Raw genomic sequence first — 18,640 nt, 5'->3', positions numbered from 1 at the left:
CTGCTCTCACCTGCTCCCATCTTCACCACCACCATCCTCATCCCCCCCCCCCCCCCCCCCCCCCACACACACACACACACACACCTTCCCCGTGCCCTCCGGGGCCAGTAGGAGTGCGAGATGTGGCACGGCGATTTCGTGGGCTCCGCCTGCGGCCCCCACGGCCCCTACGTCCCCGACGTCCTCTTCTGGTGCGTGGTGCTCTTCTTCTCCACCGTCTTCATGTCGGCCTTCCTCAAGGAGTTCAAGACGAGCCGCTACTTCCCCACCAAGGTGCGCTCCTGCCGCCCCCGCCCTCCTTTTTTTTAATATTTCAGGCCGCCGGCCGTTCCACGCCTGCAATCTCTGTGAAGTTGTCAATCGAGACGACGGCCGTGCGGCGCGGAATAATACGCAGCGCGCCGGCGCCACCTGGTGGACTGACGGAGGCGCCCGCCGCAGTCTGGCTGCGACGACTGCATCAGTGTGCGTCGGCGTTGGGGAGGCTACTCCGGGAATTATGACAGATTACCAAGTTACCGTGTGAGACTTTATGCCGGCGAACTACCTTGTGACGTTCCATGACTCTTCTAATAAATGTTTTTTAAACCGCTGAATAAAGCTGAAAGGTTCAGCGACACTAACGACGATGTAACGGAGCGATCCGTAATGAATTAGTAAAATAACACGTATTGAGGAAGTGTATAATTGAGTCCAGCTCTCTCTCTCTCTCACGCATTCTCCAAAACAGCGTGAATTATGTATTTCAGAAGTTATTTATTGATAACAGTTGAAACTTTATCACGGTGACGTTATTTCCTTTTTAAATGACAGTTGATATTTGGCAGTGAAAATGTCTGTTTTATTTTTTGATGCATTTATTTTTGTCTTCTTGAATGTCCCTCCGGCCCGGTGACAAACGGCGACGAGGAGACTTCCCGGGGCTTAAGGGGTCAACGATCTACTTACGCTGTCAAACGTTTCAAGTGCTAAATCCCCCTTAAAAAGATTGCATTTAAAAAAAAAAAAAAATAGAAATGTTTTCAAAGCATTCATTTTGTGATCTTCGTCGAAAGCAAACTCTGCGTAATTCGAAGCTATTCCAAAAAAAAAAAAAAGAAATCTTTAAAACGCGGAGGGGGACATTGTTAAGCGTCTCTCCGTGTCCTCGTCCCCCAGGTGCGCGCCATCATCAGCGACTTCGCCGTCTTCATCACCATCCTCACCATGGTGTTCGTGGATTACGCCCTCGGGATCCCGTCGCCGAAGCTGCAAGTGCCCAGCAAGTTCAAGGTGAGTCGCCGGCGGAGAATCCGAAACGGCCGTCACGTTTCGGGACTCTTCTCTAATTAATCTGCGATTGTTTTTTGTTTTTTTATTGGTTTTTTTTTTGTCATGTGATATGGCTCAGTCACAATTATTTAAACGAAAGACACCCGTCGGTTTCTTTTTGTCGAAGTTCGGAGCTGAAAATGTGGAAACTCGGGCGGAACTGCCGACAACTCGTGTTTAAAAGGCTCCAAAACGTAAAGTCGTTTTTTGTGTAACGTCAATTTAATATTTGACGACCCTTAGAGTTTATCGTACGTTATCGTATTAAAAAAAAAAAAAAAAAGAAAGAAAGAAAGAAGACCTCAGCCACCCGACGAAATGACAGAAAACAATAAAAATGCTGGTTAAACCATTAAAACATGAGTTCAGGTGTGTTTTCCCGTTTCGACGTCGTAACTTTCCCGCTTTGGTCGTTGCTCTCGAACGCACCGTAACCTTACCCCCCCCCCCCGTCCAACGTTATTTGAATGTTCTTTTAGAATAATAATAACAATAATAATAATAATTGTTGTTGTCGTGCTCTCTCCAGCCGACCAGGGACGATCGCGGCTGGGTCATAAACCCGGTGGGGCCCAACCCCTGGTGGACCACCATCATCACCTTCCTCCCGGCTCTGCTCTGCACCATCCTCATCTTCATGGACCAGCAGATCACGGCCGTCATCATCAACAGGAAGGAGCACAAGCTGAAGGTTCGTCTCCCTCCCCCCCCCTTCCCCCACCTCACCCCTCGCCCCGCGTCCGACGTTTCGTCGACGACGCCTTTATTTATTTGCGCCCTTAAAAGGAATCCCCCCACCCCCCTCTTTTTTTGTTGTTGTTGTTGTTGCTTTTTGCAGAAGGGCTGCGGCTACCACCTGGACCTGTTCGTGGTGGGGGTGATGCTGGGCGTGTGCTCCGTCATGGGCCTGCCGTGGTTCGTGGCGGCCACCGTGCTCTCCATCTCCCACGTCAACAGCCTGAAGCTGGAGTCGGAGTGCTCGGCGCCCGGGGAGCAGCCCAAGTTCCTCGGCATCCGAGAGCAGCGCTTCACCGGCCTCATGATCTTCACCCTGATGGGCTGCTCCGTCTTCATGACCTCCATGCTCAAGGTCGGCGGCGGGCGGCGGCGGCGGCCGGGGGGAGGGAGGGAGGGAGGGGGGGAGTCGGGGTCAAATGTCGGCGAGAACGTCGAGACAAAAAAAAAAAAAAAAATGCCAATATATTATAACGCTTGTTAAGTTTTGACGCGCGATTTCCCGGTAAAATATCCAAATCATTTTTGTTTTGTTTTGTTTGTTTTGTTCGAAGGGCGACGTACGTTTAAAAATTGGGAACATTTTTGAATTCTTGGGACCAAATGACGACGATACAAAACACGTCCAGTCCTTCGGGACGGGAAATCTTAACGACGGGAAAAATTCAAACCAAATGACACGCGAGAGGAAATCATCATTTTATTCATAAGGCTACAATTAACAACATGTGATTATTATTATTATTTTTTTTTTTTTTTAATTTAGTTTTTTTGTAATTGCCAATAAAAATGTAACGTTTACGACGCGGAACCTTTAGAGGACAAAATCCGCGTGATTTTGGAACGGTCCGAAGCTGGGACAAGTTAGCAGGGTTAGTTTTGTTCCTTTTCGTTCTTCCGCGTTATTCATATAAATGTCAAACAGTGATCATTTCCCATAAAAGGAAATTGATCTCATCAGCCCTTTGGCTTTCGAGCTAAAGTAAGACGGGTACAAAGTTGGGTTACGCCTTTCCGTGTTGTTCCGTATTATATGTTCTATATTTCTGTCCTCTTAAAAAGGTCAGAAAAGGGTTGCAAAAAAAAAAAAATAAATAAATAAATGAATAACTCGAAACGTCCTGACCCTGAACACATCTTGCGTTGTCTCCAGTTCATCCCCATGCCCGTGCTGTATGGAGTCTTTCTCTACATGGGGGCGTCCTCGCTCAGAGGCATCCAGGTGAGCTGGCTCGTCTTTTATTACGGCGAATAATCCCCCCTCCCCCTCCCCCCCAACCCACCCCCACCCCGAGATTCAACTCTTTTTGTCGGGTTTCGCAGTTCTTCGACCGTCTGAGGCTCTTCGGCATGCCGGCCAAACACCAGCCCGACTTCATCTACCTCCGCCACGTCCCGCTGAGGAAGGTGCACCTCTTCACCATCGTCCAGCTCAGCTGCTTGGCTCTGCTGTGGATCATCAAGACGTCCAAGGCGGCCATCGTTTTCCCCATGATGGTAACCACATATATCATATATATATATAAATATATCTACACGTACACATACGCGCGTTTTGTTTTGTTGCGCTTGACGCCGGCGTGCTCGTCCCGCTCCAGGTCTTGGCCCTGGTGTTCATCCGTAAGCTGCTGGACTTCATGTTCACCAAGAGAGAGCTGAGCTGGCTGGACGATCTGATGCCGGAGTGGAAGAAGAAGAAACTGGAGGACGCCGCAGAAGAGGTGCGGACGGCGCGCGGCGACATTAGACGACCGTTGACGTCTAGGGAAAAAAAAAGTGTAAAAAAAATGCGCCGACGCAGCGAGACGTTTGACTCGTCTCTCTTTGTTCGTCAGGAGGAGCACAGTATCATCGCGGAGGAGGAAGGCATCGTGCAAGTGCCGCTGGAGGACCACTACAAGTGAGTCGCCGGGGGGGGTCGTTGGCGCGCGTGAATAAAACGGGTGTCGGATTTGTGTCTTTTTTCCCCGATATACCCCCCTCCCCTTCCCGCGCCTTTATGACTTTTGTCTCTGTGCCGGAAAGGTGCGACCCGGCCACGGTGAACATCACCGACGAGATGTCCAAAGGCTCTTTCGGGAACGTGTGGAAGAGCGTCAACCCCGGCGAGAGCGCCAAAAAGGACCCGAGCGCCAAAAGGTGGGTGTCGTCTCATCGGCGCGTCCGAGTCCGCGCGGCGCACATACTTCACGTTACTCCACGTTCACCGCAGGTCCCGAGCGGTTTTCGGGAGGGGGGTTCGGGTAAGTGTTCCCCGCGAGGGTGTCGAAGCGGCGGCGGCGGCGGCGGAGGAAGCAGCAGGTGTTTGTTATTGAAAATGTTACGGAACGTTTTGCTTTCCATTTTTCCAGGAAAACTTGACGAGCCCAGCGTGTTTATTTTAGAGCAGCCTCGCCTCTCGCGGATTTCCCACGGAGTAGACTAACATAGTATCTCCCCCCCCCTCCCTCTCCCCTCCCCCTCCCCCCTCCCTTCCAGCTCCCCCTCCCCCCCGCCGACCTCCCCCACCTCCAGCTCCCCCTCCTAACCTCTCGGAAGCCGATATCCCGAAGGTAAGCTCGCTCCCAGCGGTCCCCCCGTCGGCATGGAAACGTCTCGTCCCGTGTGCGCCTGTGTGTTTTACTGCCCGATTGTTCGCACGATTTAAAAAAAAAAACGTGCCTCAAGTGTTATGGCCGACGGGAGTGGATGCGTTAAAAAAAATAAAAATAAGAGGATGTGATTAAATGGATGTCGGCGGAGTGAGAACACGGCACGGCCCGGGATTGCATGCTGCTTCAGGGACGTGTTTTCTTTTGTTGTTGTTTTTGTTTTGTTTTTGTGGCTGTCGCATGCTGTCAAAGTTGCATGATTTAAGGCACGACGTCTCATCGACCGAGTCCCTCCGGGATCTGGCCGTTGTTTTGCGATTGCCGCCATCAAAAATTCAAAGGAGCACGACGCAATTTGCGGAAAATGGCGGGAATCAGCCAAAAGACATGGCCAACTCGCACCGACACGGCAAGAGTCGGCGTCGACGATGGCGATTTCCCAGAGGGACCGATTTGTCTTCACCCTTTTTGTGTTGGGATGTGGTTATTTATTATTTTTTTGGGGGGGGGAGGGCACCGTTTCATCTCCCGTTTGTTTGTTCCCGTTTGCAGTTGTCCCGGAAGCGGCGAAAAGCGACACAAGCGGCGGAGGCACGACAAGAGCCTGGACAGGGAGACGAGTTTGTGATGACGCGTACTCGGCGGCGCCGTCAATCGATCCGTAGATCGACGGGGAGAAAAAAAACATAAACAACAACAAAACAAACAGGAAAAAAAAAAAAAAAAAGTATACCGTGCCACACTCAACCACCTTTGTACTGTGCTACACTGTGTTTATTTTTTATTTTTGAGGGTTTTATTTTTTGTTTTTTTTGTCGTCACGTAAGTCTTGTGTGCAAGTTGTGTAAAACGAAGACAAAAATTGGTTTAGAAGCCGTATTATTAAGCGAGATGGAAAAACCCCAAGACACCGGTCGGTGTTTTTTTTTGTTGTTGTTTTGTTTTTAGTTGATTTTGTCGTTATTTTTTTTGTTGGTTTTTCTACGTACATTGGCGTTGGGCGATACCAGCAATACAAGAAGGGAGCCAAGAATCGCGCGACGCTCGCGGCCGTGAACCGCCGCCACGCCCACGGGCCAATCGGAGCGAAACATTTTAAAACGGTTTTTAAACTTTTATTTTGTATTTTGTATGTTTTTTATATTTTTATCCAACCGAAGCGAAGTGGGCCTTTTGAAGAAGCCGCCGCGGCGCGGGGGGGAAAAAACCCCACTCCCCCGCCAAAAAAAACCACAAAACGCGCGTGGATTTTAACGCGGGAGCGTTTTTGAACGCCGCCGTGGAATTTTAGCGCCTCGCCAACAGTAAAAGTGAGAAGAGTAGATATTTGCCAACACGAGCGTCTTTCACCGGTATCCTAAAAGCGTCGGCCGCGTAGCGAATCTAGAACTTTTCTGACAGTATTATACGTAACGTACGTTTTATATATTCTGTGTATTTCAATGTTTCCGTGAGCACTCATATCACTCGAGAGTCTTTTCCATCGCTGTTTTACATTTAAACGTCTCTCCTCCGGTGGAGCGTCGCCCCGACGACGGGGGTAATTTGTTTTGTTTCGGGGAGGGGGGAGGAGGGGGGTTCGCGGATCGTCTTTGTCGGCGGGAGGAGGAGGAGGAGGAGGAGGAGGAGGAGGAGAACGACGCCTCGCGAGCCCGGCATTTTAAAAAGGGGGGGGGAATCTCCGAACGCTGAACTTTTTTTTTTTTTTTTTTTGGGGGGGGGGGGGGGGTGTGTGTGTGTGTGTGTGGGGGGGGGGGGGGCGACCGCACGGGAAGCGACGCGTCTTCGAAACCCGCATAACTCACCTCGTCAGTACGCGTCGTCCGCGGACATGCGATCTCCTCGACCCCCCCCCCCCCCCCCGGGCTGGCGAGTCGTCGTCCGGAGCCAATTGTTTTTGTAACGACGGAAAAAAAAAAAACACCAAAAAAAAACGAAAAAAAGAACCAAGATTCGCCCGCGCGACGGCGCAACGGTCTCGGCCGTCTCGCCGCGGGACCCCGGTTACTTCTAGAGATGCAATAAATTCCTTTTTTCTGGGAAGGGCAACATGTAATAAACGGTAAAAGAGTCTTAACGATGTATAATACATAGTATATTTTAATTCATGTAAAATGTTACTAATATATTATTAACACGAAGTCGTTGTCGAATTCAGGTTTTTGTTGTCGATGTTCTCCCCCCCTACCCCCCACCCCGCCCCCGCTGTTCAGTCGATGGTCTTTAGTTGATTAGCGAAGAATTAATAACGCGGTCAAAATTATATCAATATCAAATATTTGGACCGCTTTCTGTGTGGAAATTTTCTGCCTTAAATTTGGTAGTAATAGATGTACACTTTTCTGTTTTGAATAATTTAAGTCACCTTGTATAGAAAACGCTATCAGTTGGGATTCGTTGTTCAATTTGTGATTTGTTTCACGGGAGCGAGAGGGAGCGCCAGAGCGAGAGCATAAATAAAGATATTAAACTGCCGGAACGACGTGGCGCTTCATTTTTCTTTTTTCTCCTCCCGGTTTCACAGGCAGGTCGGCCGTAGCGAGCGTCGCCTTTGAACCCGAGAGTTGTTCTGCACGACCCTCCCGCAATCCGCCGTCCGAGGTTTGCGACTCGATTTAACTTCCTCGCCTCCGACCTTTTGGCCTCTGGAGCTCCATCGTGGCGTCCCGTCAAAAGGGAGTTTTTCCCGCCTGCCGTAGGAGGTCTTTCTTCCCGTCAAAAGGGAGTTTTTCCCGCCTGCCGTAGGAGGTCTTTCTTCCCGTTAAAAGGGTGTTTTTCCTGCCTGCTGTCGGAGGTGTTTCTTCCCGTTAAATGGGAGTTTTTCCTGCCTGCTGTCGGAGGTGTTTCTTCCCGTTAAAAGGGTGTTTTTCCTGCCTGCTGTCGGAGGTGTTTCTTCCCATTAAAAGGGTGTTTTTCCTGCCTGCTGTCGGAGGTTCCTCTTCCTGTTAAAAGGGAGTTTTTCTCACCTACCGTCGGAGGGTGTTTCTTCCTGTTAAAAGGGTGTTTTTCCTGCCTGCTGTCGGAGGTGTTTCTTCCCGTTAAATGGGAGTTTTTCCTGCCTGCTGTCGGAGGTGTTTCTTCCCGTTAAAAGGGTGTTTTTCCTGCCTGCTGTCGGAGGTGTTTCTTCCCATTAAAAGGGTGTTTTTCCTGCCTGCTGTCGGAGGTTCCTCTTCCTGTTAAAAGGGAGTTTTTCTCACCTACCATCGGAGGGTGTTTCTTCCTGTTAAAAGGGTGTTTTTCCTGCCTGCTGTCGGAGGTTCCTCTTCCTGTTAAAAGGGAGTTTTTCTCACCTACCGTCGGAGGATGTTTCTTCCTGTTAAAAGGGTGTTTTTCTTGCCTACCGTCGGAGGTTCCTCTTCCTGTTAAAAGGTGAGTTTTTCCCGCCTGCCGTCGGAGGTTCCTCTTCCCGTTGAAAGGTTGTTTTTCCCGCCTGCCGTCGGAGGTTCATCTTCCCGTTAAAAGGGTGTTTTTCCCGGCTGCCGTCGGCGGTGTTTCTTCCTGTTAAAAGGGTGTTTTTTCCGCCTACTGTCGGAAGTTCCTCTTCCGGGTTAAAAGGGAGTTTTTCCCGCCTGCCATCGGAGGTTCCTCTTCCTGTTAAAAGGTGAGTTTTTCCTGCCTGCCGTCGGAAGTGTTTCTTCCTGTTAAAAGGGTGTTTTTCCTGCCTGCCGTCGGAGGGTGTTTCTTCCCATTAAAAGGGTGTTTTTCCCCGCCTACTGTCGGAGGATGTTTCTTTCTGTTAAAAGGGTGTTTTTCTTGCCTACCGTTGGAAGTTCCTCTTCCGGGTTAAAAGGTGAGTTTTTCCTGGCTGCCGTCGGAAGTGTTTCTTCCCGTTAAAAGGGTGTTTTTCCCGCCTGCCATCGGAGGGTGTTTCTTCCCGTTAAAAGGGTGTTCTTCCCACCTGCCGTCGGAGGGTGTTTCTTCCTGTTAAAAGGGTATTTTTTCTGCCTACCGTCAGAGGATGTTTCTTCCCGTTAAAAGGGTGTTTTTCTTGCCTGCCGTCGGAGAATCCTCTTCCTGTTAAAAGGTGAGTTTTTCCTGCCTGCTGTCGGAAGTGTTTCTACCTGTTAAAAGGGTGTTTTTCCTGCCTGCCGTCGGAGGGTGTTTCTTCCCATTAAAAGGGTGTTTTTCCCGCCTACTGTCGGAGGATGTTTCTTTCTGTTAAAAGGGTGTTTTTCTTGCCTACCGTTGGAAGTTCCTCTTCCGGGTTAAAAGGTGAGTTTTTCCTGCCTGCCGTCAGAAGTGTTTCTTCCCGTTAAAAGGGTGTTTCTCCTGCCTGCCTGCCTGCGTCGGAGGGTGTTTCTTCCCGTTAAAAGGGTGTTTTTCTTGCCAGCCGTCAGAGGTTCCTCTTCCTGTTAAAAGGGTGTTTTTCCTGCCTGCCGTCGGAGGGTGTTTCTTCCTGTTAAAATGGTGTTTTTCCTGCCTACCGCCGGAGGTTCCTCTTCCTGTTAAAAGGTGAGTTTTTCCTGCCTGCTGTCGGAAGTGTTTCTTGCTGTTAAAAGGGTGTTTTTCCCACCTGCCGTCGGAAGTGTTTCTTGCTGTTAAAAGGGTGTTTTTCCCACCTGCCGTCGGAGGGTATTTCTTCCCGTTAAAAGGGTGTTTTTCCCGCCTGCCGTCGGAGGGTGTTTCTTCCCGTTAAAAGGGTGTTTTTCTTGCCAGCCGTCGGAGGTTCCTCTTCCCGTTAAAAGGGTGTTTTTCTTGCCTGCCGTTGGAGGGTGTTTTTTCCTGTTAAAAGGGTGTTTTTCTTGCCAGCCGTTGGAGGTTCCTCTTCCTGTTAAAAGGGTGTTTTTCCTGCCTGCTGTCGGAGGGTGTTTCTTTCCGTTAAAAGGGTGTTTTTCTTGCCAGCCGTCGGAGGTTCCTCTTCCCGTTAAAAGGGTGTTTTTCTTGCCTGCCGTTGGAGGGTGTTTTTTCCTGTTAAAAGGGTGTTTTTCTTGCCAGCCGTTGGAGGTTCCTCTTCCTGTTAAAAGGGTGTTTTTCCTGCCTGCTGTCGGAGGGTGTTTCTTCCCGTTAAAAGGGTGTTGTTCCTGCCTACCGTCGGAGTTGTTTCTTCCTGTTAAAAGGGAGTTTTTCCGGCCTACCGTCTGTGTTTTTTCTTCTCGTTAAAAGGTGAGTTTTTCCTTCCCAAACTGTAGAATTGTTGGGTTTCTCTCTGACGCTGCAAAGTTCTGCTGTGAGGACGAAATAATCTGTGTTTTGCAAATCAATGTATTTGGTAAATAAAATGGAATCCATGCCTCCGAGAGGTCGCGTCAGAGGGATCCCGAGCTGTTCCAGGCTCGCTCTCTCTTCGCACCCGTGACGTTCTCCCTCACCTGGTCCATCCAGCCCGATGGAGCGTATACGAAGAGGTTGGTTCGATGCTCAGTTGCGTGTGGGTGTGTGTGGGTGTCGGGAGGGGGAGATTGGGGGGATGGGAGGGGTGGTACAACAACAACCGCAGCGATGTTTCTGCGTTTTGAATGCTTTTACTTGAAATATTCATTTCTGAAGTCTGTCTTTGCAAAATAAGGCCGACGCAACAAAGCGCACAATGAATGAAAAATCTTTATTTTGCAGAGCAGATTCATGAACATGCAATGACAATCAACCGCACTACGTGTGCTTTCTGTAGGCCTACCTGAGATTTGAACCGTTCCCATTCGAACTTCTTTTTAAAAATATAGAAAATAATTTAGATTTTGTAGAAAATAACAAACAAAAACCCCTCGATTTCATTCGGTGTCCGGGCGCGCCGCGAAATGGACGGAAGAGCAGGTTCTTCTCTTTCGTACCTTTGCGTCACATTCACGATAAAAAAAAAAAAAATTAACATTTAAATACAGCGCGGACATTTGAAAACACGCAAAAGCGGCACGGCTTCCCGTTCTTCTCGTTTACGGCTTTGTGTGCAGCGCGCGGAGGAATTCCTCGAGGAGACTCTCACTGGTCCTGTTGTCTTTTGTGACTGCAAAAGAGAAAAAAAAAAAAAAAATATATATATATATATATATATCACAATCAAGCCTAAAACCAGTAATACCCCCCCCCCTCCAAAAAAAAAAAAGATCACGTCGACCTTTCGGGTCGTACCTTCCCCCCGAAGGCTTGGAGGTCATGACCCAGAGTAAATATTCCTTGGCGGCCAAGGAGTCCAGCACCTTGCTCACGTCGCTGGTGAAGCTGCCGTCTACGTGCCTCTTGCCGAACGCGTCGCCCCTCGCGTCCGTTTCCGATCTGAACGTGCACACAGGCACACAATGTAAACACCGGCCCGGAGAGGGGGGGAGGAGGAGGAGGGAGAGAAAGAGAGGAGGGGTGGCCGAAGGGAACTCCCAAATGCTCGATCAGCGTGGGGGAAATCATCCGGGTTTTTTTGGGGGTTTTTTTTGGGGGGGGGGTGGTTACCGCGGGGAAGGGATTGTTTTTTTGTAAAAAAATAAAAAATAATTTATAAATAAAATGTATGTCTCATCACACAGTGTGGTAACACATGAATCAACACAGCGGGGGAAAAGTTCAGCTGATTTATTGGAAACACAAGGAAAACATCAAGACGAAAGGAAAAGGAAAGGGTAAAAAGTGGGAAGAAGCAACGGGAAGCGTTTGATTGGTTCGAGAATTCTCTCTCTCGTCCTGGTCCTCGTCCTCGTCGTCGTCGTCATCGAGGCGGAATCAGACACAGGCGGTTCGATTTAGGAGTTTTTGTTTGTTTTCCTTTTTTTTAAATTTTTTTATTATTATTCTGGAGGAGGACGGTAGGGAGGAGGGGGGCGGCCTACTCTCTTCGGACTTGTCCCGACTTGAGCCTGGCGATGAAGTCTTTGATCGCCTGGTCGTTGAGGTAGGAGCTGACGTCGCTGGTGAAGGTGCCGTCGGCGTGGCGCTTGTCTGCGGTGCTAAAAAAAACAACAACACAAAGCCGGAGGGCAGTTGGATATACTTTTCATATTTATATATATATATATATATATATATATACGCATTATGGAACCGAGGGGGGAACAAAATGCAAAATCGATATTGAAATGAGCTTTAAAATCGGGTACGGGGGGTCAATATTAGCGACAATAGGAGATTTTATCGGCAGTTATAGGTTCAAGTGATCGGTCGTCCGTTCAGACTTTGTACTTGTGACTTTTGCAAGTATCTTTACTCTATAAAAGAGATTTATGTTCCTTTTTTACGCATGCTCATATTGTTCCACTGGAATTAAAAACGCAATAAATATGTCCTCCGCAGGTGCGCGCGTGCGGAGCCCGGACCGCGCCGGAGGCGGAGGTAAGGAAGCCTTTGTCGGTTGTAAGAAAAGACGTACCGCGGGAGACGAGACGGAGGAAAAAAAAAAAAGTCCCTTTTAACGGGGAGGAAATCCTCAGACGGAAACCGGCTCGGCTTTGGAACGGCGTAACCGGGACGGCGCTTCCGAAAAGAGTCCGAACGATCCGTCGGTTCCAACCGGGCGTGGCGCCGCGCGGCGCGTAATACACCCCCCGGTCCACCAGAGGACACCGTGTCAGCGTCGCGTTTTGCCTCGCCTTACGCCGGCGTCACCGGCGACGGAGAGATTTGTTTGAAGCGGCTCGCGGAAATTGTTGTCACGCAAACGGAGTTATCGGAACCCGGACCGTGACCTTTACCTCACTTTATCCCTCGGCATACGGCGCTGTACTTTTCACGCCTCGGCGAGGCAAAACACAACGCCGACGCGCCGTCCTCGACCGCCGATTCCGACTTTAGCGTTAATACCGGGACCGACGTGTCGCATAAATGAAAAAGGAAATGTACGTTTGTTTGTTTTTTTGTCCCCCTTCTCCCGCGAATCATCTTGGGGACCCCTCAGTTGAACGTAGCGACCCTTTCGAGGGGGCCCGACCCCTAGTTTGGGAAGCGAGCTGCACGTGAGGCGGTTTGTCGCACGACGGCTTTCTGACCCGCTCCTCTTGTTGTTCATCAGCCACCGAACGAAGTCCTGCGCCTTCCTGTCCTGCAGATATTTGCTGTAGTCGTTGGAGAAGGTCCCCTCCGAGTGCCTCTTGGCGTCGGCCGGCCGCCGGGCCTCGGCGGCCAGCGCGTCGTCCGTCTCGCAGCTGCGGCGGGGAGAAAGGCGGTAAACGTCCAGTCGCCCCCGGGCAGTAAGGCCGTAAAAGTACATCAAATCAAATCAAATCGGTTCCAATAGTGGGGGTCCATAAATGACATATGGGGTTCACGATGGCATTGCGTTGTGTGATATTAATGGGAAATGAAATCCCAGAGTTTCTTAAAGAGTTAGTAAAATGAAGAAAAAAAACCGTGAAAAGGGAAAGAAAAAAAAAGCCCATTTTTGCTCCAAATGATATATATGTATATATATAAATATATATATAAATATATATGTATATATTTAAAAAAAAAATTACACGCAGCTGAATTTGTCAACCGTATTCTTCCCTTCGAAAGTGGCTATTATCGCGACGTGTCTATTATTTGGGAGAAGATGACACGGAGTACAGTTTGGTCAGCAATCTGTCTGATGACTATTTTCTTAAAAAAAATAAATATATATATATATATATATATATATGTATCGTTTAGCTTTTAAAAGGTGAGAAAATAGTGAAAATGGCTGCTATTATTCCCTGAAGCCCCTGAAGTGAACGTATTCACATTGCGTCCTTATTAATTAAATTTTTTTTTTATTTTTTATTAAAGCAACCATTTAAAAAAGAAAATTCTTTGAAGTGGAGTTGACGGTCGTAGAAAACTAAGAAACGAATAAATATTCCCCTTCGATTGGCCGAACGAGTAAAATGTGTCAAAAAGTTGATATATAAAAAAAAAAGGCCCCGTTAGTTTTAGGTTAATCCGCCAATTATTTAATCAACTGATCATTCGGGGTCTAAAGTACTTTTTACTGTCGTTGTTGTTGTTGGGCCTGAGAAAAAAAAAAAAAAAAGATAAAGCGGGACATCCTGAGATGACAGGGACGTAAGAAAAAAAAAATGCTGGTCATGTAAACGTTTGGTGACGACTCGTACCTCGAGCTGCCGTCGGCCTCCTGCAGAGGAACCTGCCAGCTGCTCCGGACGAAGCCGAGGACCAGGAGGACGGCCGCCAGGGAGCGGATGCTTCTCATGGTCGGAAACCTGTGGACGGCGCACGGCAAAAAAATAAAAAAAAAAAAAAATAAAACAAACAAAAATACGAGCGAGTTTTCCCGGAAAGCTAAAGCAGTTCCCGCCCCGATCGCGACGAGATGAAACTCACCTTTTCTTTCTTTCCTTTCCTTCTCAAAAAGAAATAGCCAGTGCCGTTAGTTCCTGCGCTCGGGTCGCCGGTGTCCGTTTCTAACCGCCTCCTCTCGCTCTGAAGCCTTATATAACGGACGAGGAGGACGGGATCTGCTCGGGTGGGGCAGTTTTTTTTTTTTTTTTTTTAGTAAACCACTCTGCCACGTCCACCTGTTACTCTCGACCCATTAGACGCTGATGGAGAGGAGGGTGGGGGGAAAAGGGGGGGGGGGGCGCACTCGCACGGGCCGACTCGACGAGCCGAGCGTTTGTCCGGGACGAGGGAAGGCGTCCGTTCATGCGTGACGCCAGCTGGTACTTAGGTGTCGAGATCAAACAACTTGTGCTCATCTCATCAAACAGAAAAGGCGCTTTAATGCGCTACTGCCGTGAGTCAGTATTTGCCGATTGTTTCCGATCGCGTTGGGGGGGGAAAAAAACAAAAAAAACAAACGGAAACAGTCCGTCGCTCTCCCGCACGGAGCGGCGGTTATCTGGGTTTTAAGTGGGCCGCGGGTCGATGAAGCGTTTCTCCAAAAACCGCACGCAGACGTTTTAGATTCACCCTTAAAAAATAGTAATAAAAAAACAACAACAACAGAAAAGAATTTCACGTCTGTAAAACAGTCACACGTGCGAAATGTCAACCGGTCAGTTTGTGAATTTGCGTTACGGAGCCTCGGCGTTGGGATTTGTACCCGGCGAGCGTCTCCGCCGGTTTGGGAGCGGGAAGTGACCGTATTTGGACGAGCTGAGGGGAGGGGGGGGGGCGGAGCCTAGCGGCGGAACTGACTCCGGGAAAGCCGCCGACGCTACGTCCCGCCCACCGACGGATCAAAAAAAAAAAAAAAAAAAAACCAGCAAAATCACTCGCGGAAAAACGCGTGGAATTAGTAGTCGACGAGAGAAGCGGAACGGGAGTCTACGGAGGCGACCTCTAGCGGCAGCCGGCGGTATGGCGGCTTTGGCGTCGGCCCGGTGTTTCGCGCGTTTCATTTCTTACGGAAACGAGTTGAATCGGCGGCGCGTGAGTTTAAAGAAAGACCCAAAAAAATGAAGCGGGACACGTGTCAAAGACTCAGTCAATATTTCATCTTTATTGTTTTGGTAAAGGCTTCACATGACAATCGATACGTCTTAAAGATTTGGCAGAAGTAGAAAATCAGCGTGATTATTTCGGGTGCGTCGTGTAAATACGTCGCGATACAAAAGCCTCGGACGTCCCCCCCTCTCCCCTCCTGGCGCAGTTTTGACTTTCGGTCCTTTACGCGCGTTGTCCAGCCGAGGGTGGACAAATGAGCGTTTTAAACCTCATCAAATAAAATCCCAATTTTCCCCCTACGGGCGTAAAAAGATTCGGAGTCGCCGTTTCCAGAGAGATGTCACGGGTTTGAGTGACGACGTCGCCGCCCCTTACGCAAAGCACCTCTTCAGGAAGTGAGTCATGTGGGTGTACACGTGCCGATTGGCCGAGCCGTCCAGCCCGTGATCTTTGTCCGTGTACCACTGGGGGAGAAAAAAAAAAAAAGAGTTTGTGAATATCGCGGTGACACCGGACTCGAATTTGCCCCTCCGGGTCTCGGGGATCGCTCACCATGGCCTCGAAGTCCACCCCCTCCTCCACGAGGGCTTCCGAGATCTCGGCCGCCTGCTGGAAGTGAACGTTGTCTGGAAAAAGGCGGAAATAACGAGGGGGAGGGAGAAGAAGAAAAAAAAAAAAGTCACGGCCCGGAAATGGAAGTGTTTGGACGAGCGTCCCGACGTCGCCGCGGCGACGATCTGTTACAGCGGCCGAAATGTCAAATGCGGAAAGAGATCTCACCGTCAGCCGTTCCGTGAACCAGGAGGTAATCCACACCGTGGAAATTCTTGGCCCTGGCGGTCACCGTGGAGTTCTGGACAACGTCGACGTATTGACACGTTTACGGACGAAGACGGGCAACGACGGGGAGGAGGGGAAGGGAAGGCGGGAAAACTTACCAAGTAGGCGTCCACGTTGTCGGAAGGCTCCGTCATGTAGCGCTCGGTGTAGATGGAGTCTGTCGGGTGGGGGGGGGGAAGGGACGATCGCAGAGATGAGACGTCGGGTTTCGGTTGACGCGTAGAAATAACGTGAGCCGCCGCCGCCGGCGTAAAGTCCGCACGGTCGACGCGAAGAGAAAAATGAAAATACCGTAATATTCCCACTTGGAGACTGGAGCCACCGCCGCGCCGCATTTGAAAACTCCGCTGCCGGAACCCAGAACCATGGACGTCACGTAGCCGCCGTAGGACTGCGGGAGACGTGGACAGCTCAGGGCGAGCGCGAGGACAACCGAGAGCCAAACGTGAAGTTTAATTTTGAAGAGCTACGTATCTGCGCCCTCTGAAGTTTGCGTGAGCGGCCGAAGCCGGAGGACTCGAGAGTCGGGGTGCGCCGGTCGTCGGCGTAAAACACTTACCCAGCCCCAAATAGCAACTCTGTCTTTGTCGATGAAGCCCATTTTGATGAATTCCCTTTAAGGTCAAAAAAAAAAAAAAGAAAGAAAGAGATTTGATTTTATTGGGGATCATCATCATCATCATCATCATCATCACCACTCCCTCCCCCCCGTGACATTTCCAGCAACGCTAACGCCGAGCCCGTCGGCTCCGGAAAACAAGTCGAGTCCTGTTTGATCAGTCGTTTCCCGGATCAAAGTGCGAAAGCTGTTTGTTTGATTTGACACTGACTTTTGTCGCCCTCCTCCTCCTCCTACTCATCTCATCTCATCTCTTTTTTTTTTTTTTTGTACCTGGCCGCCGTTATCTGATCTTCCACCTCATGGGTTCCCAGACCCTTGTAGATTTCATGCATTAGCTTGTCGCCCTGGAAACCGCTTCCCCTTCCGTCGAAGCTCGCCACGATGACTTTCTCGGCGCTGGCCAGGTGGGTGGACCAGCTCACCCGGTAGATGAAGTTGGCTTTCTGACTGCAGGGGCCCGCGTACCTGGAAGGGAGGTCGGGGGAGAGGAGGGGGGGGGCAATTGAGTTTACGATCGGTTTACGACTCCTTTTAAAACAGATAGACATATATATATATATACATATATTTTATTGCTTAAAAAAAAAAAAAAAAAAAAATGTCTTACACATCTAGCAGTAAAGGGTACTTTTTGGACTCGTCGAACCCCGGAGGCAAAAACATCTGGTACCAGAGATCTGTCCAAAAATACATCCATTAAAAGACACTGAGGACGATTTCAACAGTGTTGTTTTTGGACGTAAAACCAATTCTACACCGGTACAATATTTACGATATATATATATATATATGTGTGTGTTTACGCAGCGGGGCGGAGGTATTAAATACGATTTCTCTCGGCGCAAATATCAGGGAAATGAAATAGGAAGCGTTAAACGGACGTACTGTATTCGCCCAGTTTGAGGGAGCCTCGACGCATGGAGGGCATGTCGATGGCGGATATCCGCTCGGCGAAAGCCTTGTTGTCCTCCAACACTTTGAGCTCTAGGGGGAGGGGGGGGACGAAAAAAAAAAACAAATAAATACATAAACGTAGGAGCGCCCGTTTTTCTGTCCCGGATACGACGCGAGAATCACTCGCGGACGCTCGTGACTCACGTTTATTGTCCCTGTTGTCCACGAGAGAATGGCTGGGGATGTCGGGACCTGCGGGGTTAAAAAAAAAAAAAAAGTGACGACGTGACGTCATTTATACGGTACGTTGTAGAGAAAGAGCGAGCAAGGAAAAAAAAAAAAAAAACAAAAAAAACTTACCGCTGCAGCTCAAACGGTAGAAGGAGGCGTTGTGGCTGAAGTAGGCCGAGTTGTATTGGCAGCGTTCGCCCAGGTCGCAAGTCAGACACTTGGTGTCTTGAGCGGTCCACCTGACACACACAAACACACACACACACACACACACACACACACACACACACTGTAAGTCTGAGGAATTGTCTGAAATACCAAAAAAAGAAATAGCGGTGTGTAAAAACGAAGAGGCTTACTTGTAAACGTTCCTTCCTCCCGGCTTGCCGCCCTGTTGGTTGCTGGAATAGTACCTGCGGAGTAATCGGGTGCGGACGAGTCAGCCGATTTGACTCGCCGTTAATGTATATATGTATATATATATAGGGGCGAGCGGGGGGCCTAAAGACGGCACCTGGGTTATCCGCCGGACCTTTAGTCGACGCAGTAGTCCAAAAAAAAAAAAAAAAACCCGGTTAGCGCTGCGACGCGGTCGCAGGTCACGCGACGCGTATCGGGCGAGTCCAACGCTCGCACGTCGTAACTTCATGTACGCTTACCGAGCAGGAAAAAAAGGACAACAAGAAAGAAAGGGAAAAACGAGACCGATGCGGAATTTGCAATACGACCGAGGGCCACTAGGGGCTCCGTAGACTCCGGCGGAACTTGTTTGGCGAAGGATATGGTCATATATGGTTTTTTAGCGCAACGGTGTCATTTGCCAAAGTCGCACCTTGTTATTGGTTTTCCGTGGGCCGTCTAAAAGTTATACTGTCGTTCGTTTGAAATTAGGCCGAAAAAACCCCCAAAACAACGGTGGTTTTTTTTGTTTGGGGGGGGAGGAGGGGGCGTGTCTGTTTGACGGTCGGGTTGGATTTTAGGGGCGATTCGCCATCCCCACTTACACGCTGTCTTCCGTCACTTTCAGGATGTCGACGACTTCCCATTCTCCGGTGGTGACGGGCGTAGCCGTGCCCTGCGGGGAAAAGAGGCAGAACAGACGGCGTTGGAAATGAACTAGTCGTGAAGG

At 49.5% G+C, this 18,640-nt stretch overlaps 3 protein-coding genes and 1 long non-coding RNA gene across 9 annotated transcripts in view; 2 read left to right on the top strand and 2 right to left on the bottom strand.

Moving 5' to 3' along the window:
- The window catches only part of LOC138635691 (sodium-driven chloride bicarbonate exchanger-like), a 34,977-nt gene extending 28,654 nt beyond the window's left edge, over positions 1-6,323 (top strand). For 3 of the 4 annotated variants that reach the window (XM_069723293.1, XM_069723294.1, XM_069723295.1), the window contains 11 exons: positions 112-273; positions 1,159-1,272; positions 1,841-2,002; positions 2,150-2,401; positions 3,200-3,268; positions 3,370-3,543; positions 3,645-3,767; positions 3,882-3,946; positions 4,072-4,185; positions 4,525-4,598; positions 5,190-6,323. In XM_069723293.1, coding sequence (XP_069579394.1) covers positions 112-273; positions 1,159-1,272; positions 1,841-2,002; positions 2,150-2,401; positions 3,200-3,268; positions 3,370-3,543; positions 3,645-3,767; positions 3,882-3,946; positions 4,072-4,185; positions 4,525-4,573 — 1,284 coding nt within the window. In that variant the 3' untranslated portion in view covers positions 4,574-4,598; positions 5,190-6,323. The remainder of the gene's footprint in view (positions 1-111; positions 274-1,158; positions 1,273-1,840; positions 2,003-2,149; positions 2,402-3,199; positions 3,269-3,369; positions 3,544-3,644; positions 3,768-3,881; positions 3,947-4,071; positions 4,186-4,524; positions 4,599-5,189) is intronic. The other variant, XM_069723296.1, reaches the window with a different exon arrangement.
- Positions 6,324-6,391: 68 nt separating this feature from the next.
- LOC138635701 (uncharacterized) lies at positions 6,392-10,020 on the top strand. Of its 2 annotated transcripts, XR_011312161.1 has the most exons (7): positions 6,392-7,569; positions 7,616-7,800; positions 7,847-7,893; positions 8,034-8,661; positions 8,709-9,256; positions 9,396-9,488; positions 9,628-10,020. It is a non-coding gene; the product is annotated as an uncharacterized lncRNA (long non-coding RNA). The 2 variants fall into 2 exon arrangements; XR_011312162.1 differs by lacking the exon at positions 9,628-10,020 and having other exon boundaries at positions 8,709-9,302; positions 9,349-9,404.
- A 1,102-nt stretch (positions 10,021-11,122) lies between these two features.
- Positions 11,123-13,948, bottom strand: LOC138635700 (glucagon-1-like). Of its 2 annotated transcripts, none has more exons than XM_069723310.1 (3): positions 13,631-13,948; positions 12,545-12,700; positions 11,123-11,509 (listed from the first exon to the last, which is right to left on the bottom strand). In XM_069723310.1, the coding sequence occupies exons 1-3, from the start codon at positions 13,726-13,728 to the stop codon at positions 11,389-11,391; spliced, it is 375 nt and encodes a 124-aa protein (XP_069579411.1). In that variant the 5' UTR covers positions 13,729-13,948; the 3' UTR covers positions 11,123-11,388. The 2 variants fall into 2 exon arrangements, with proteins under 2 accessions (XP_069579411.1, XP_069579409.1); XM_069723308.1 differs by lacking the exon at positions 11,123-11,509 and having other exon boundaries at positions 12,201-12,700; positions 13,631-13,738; positions 13,860-13,948.
- Positions 13,949-14,964: 1,016 nt separating this feature from the next.
- The window catches only part of LOC138635693 (dipeptidyl peptidase 4-like), a 10,584-nt gene continuing 6,908 nt past the window's right edge, over positions 14,965-18,640 (bottom strand). The window contains exons 14-26 of the mRNA XM_069723298.1: positions 18,516-18,586; positions 17,871-17,924; positions 17,641-17,750; positions 17,485-17,532; positions 17,272-17,370; positions 16,994-17,063; positions 16,657-16,851; positions 16,324-16,378; positions 16,056-16,155; positions 15,863-15,921; positions 15,705-15,777; positions 15,477-15,550; positions 14,965-15,388 (exon numbers count right to left, since the gene is read on the bottom strand). Of these exons, the coding sequence (XP_069579399.1) occupies positions 15,296-15,388; positions 15,477-15,550; positions 15,705-15,777; positions 15,863-15,921; positions 16,056-16,155; positions 16,324-16,378; positions 16,657-16,851; positions 16,994-17,063; positions 17,272-17,370; positions 17,485-17,532; positions 17,641-17,750; positions 17,871-17,924; positions 18,516-18,586 (1,101 nt within the window). The 3' untranslated portion in view covers positions 14,965-15,295. The remainder of the gene's footprint in view (positions 15,389-15,476; positions 15,551-15,704; positions 15,778-15,862; positions 15,922-16,055; positions 16,156-16,323; positions 16,379-16,656; positions 16,852-16,993; positions 17,064-17,271; positions 17,371-17,484; positions 17,533-17,640; positions 17,751-17,870; positions 17,925-18,515; positions 18,587-18,640) is intronic.

The sequence above is a fragment of the Brachyistius frenatus genome, unplaced genomic scaffold (assembly GCF_029030835.1).
Source record: "Brachyistius frenatus isolate BFR_SWC_R1_liver_20210118 unplaced genomic scaffold, ASM2903083v1 Contig_323, whole genome shotgun sequence".
Classification (NCBI taxonomy): domain Eukaryota; kingdom Metazoa; phylum Chordata; class Actinopteri; family Embiotocidae; genus Brachyistius; species Brachyistius frenatus.
The sequence above is the reverse complement of the archived record's forward strand: the minus strand, read 5'-3'. Positions and strand labels throughout refer to the sequence as shown.

Bases quoted from the DNA above. Each gene is read 5' to 3' on its own strand.
- LOC138635700 (XM_069723308.1), bottom strand. From the start codon at position 13,728: ATGAGAAGCATCCGCTCCCTGGCGGCCGTCCTCCTGGTCCTCGGCTTC. The intron at 12,701-13,630 runs GTACGAGTCGTC...TCCCCGCCGCAG, and splicing joins GAGGCCGACGGCAGCTCGAG to CTGCGAGACGGACGACGCGC.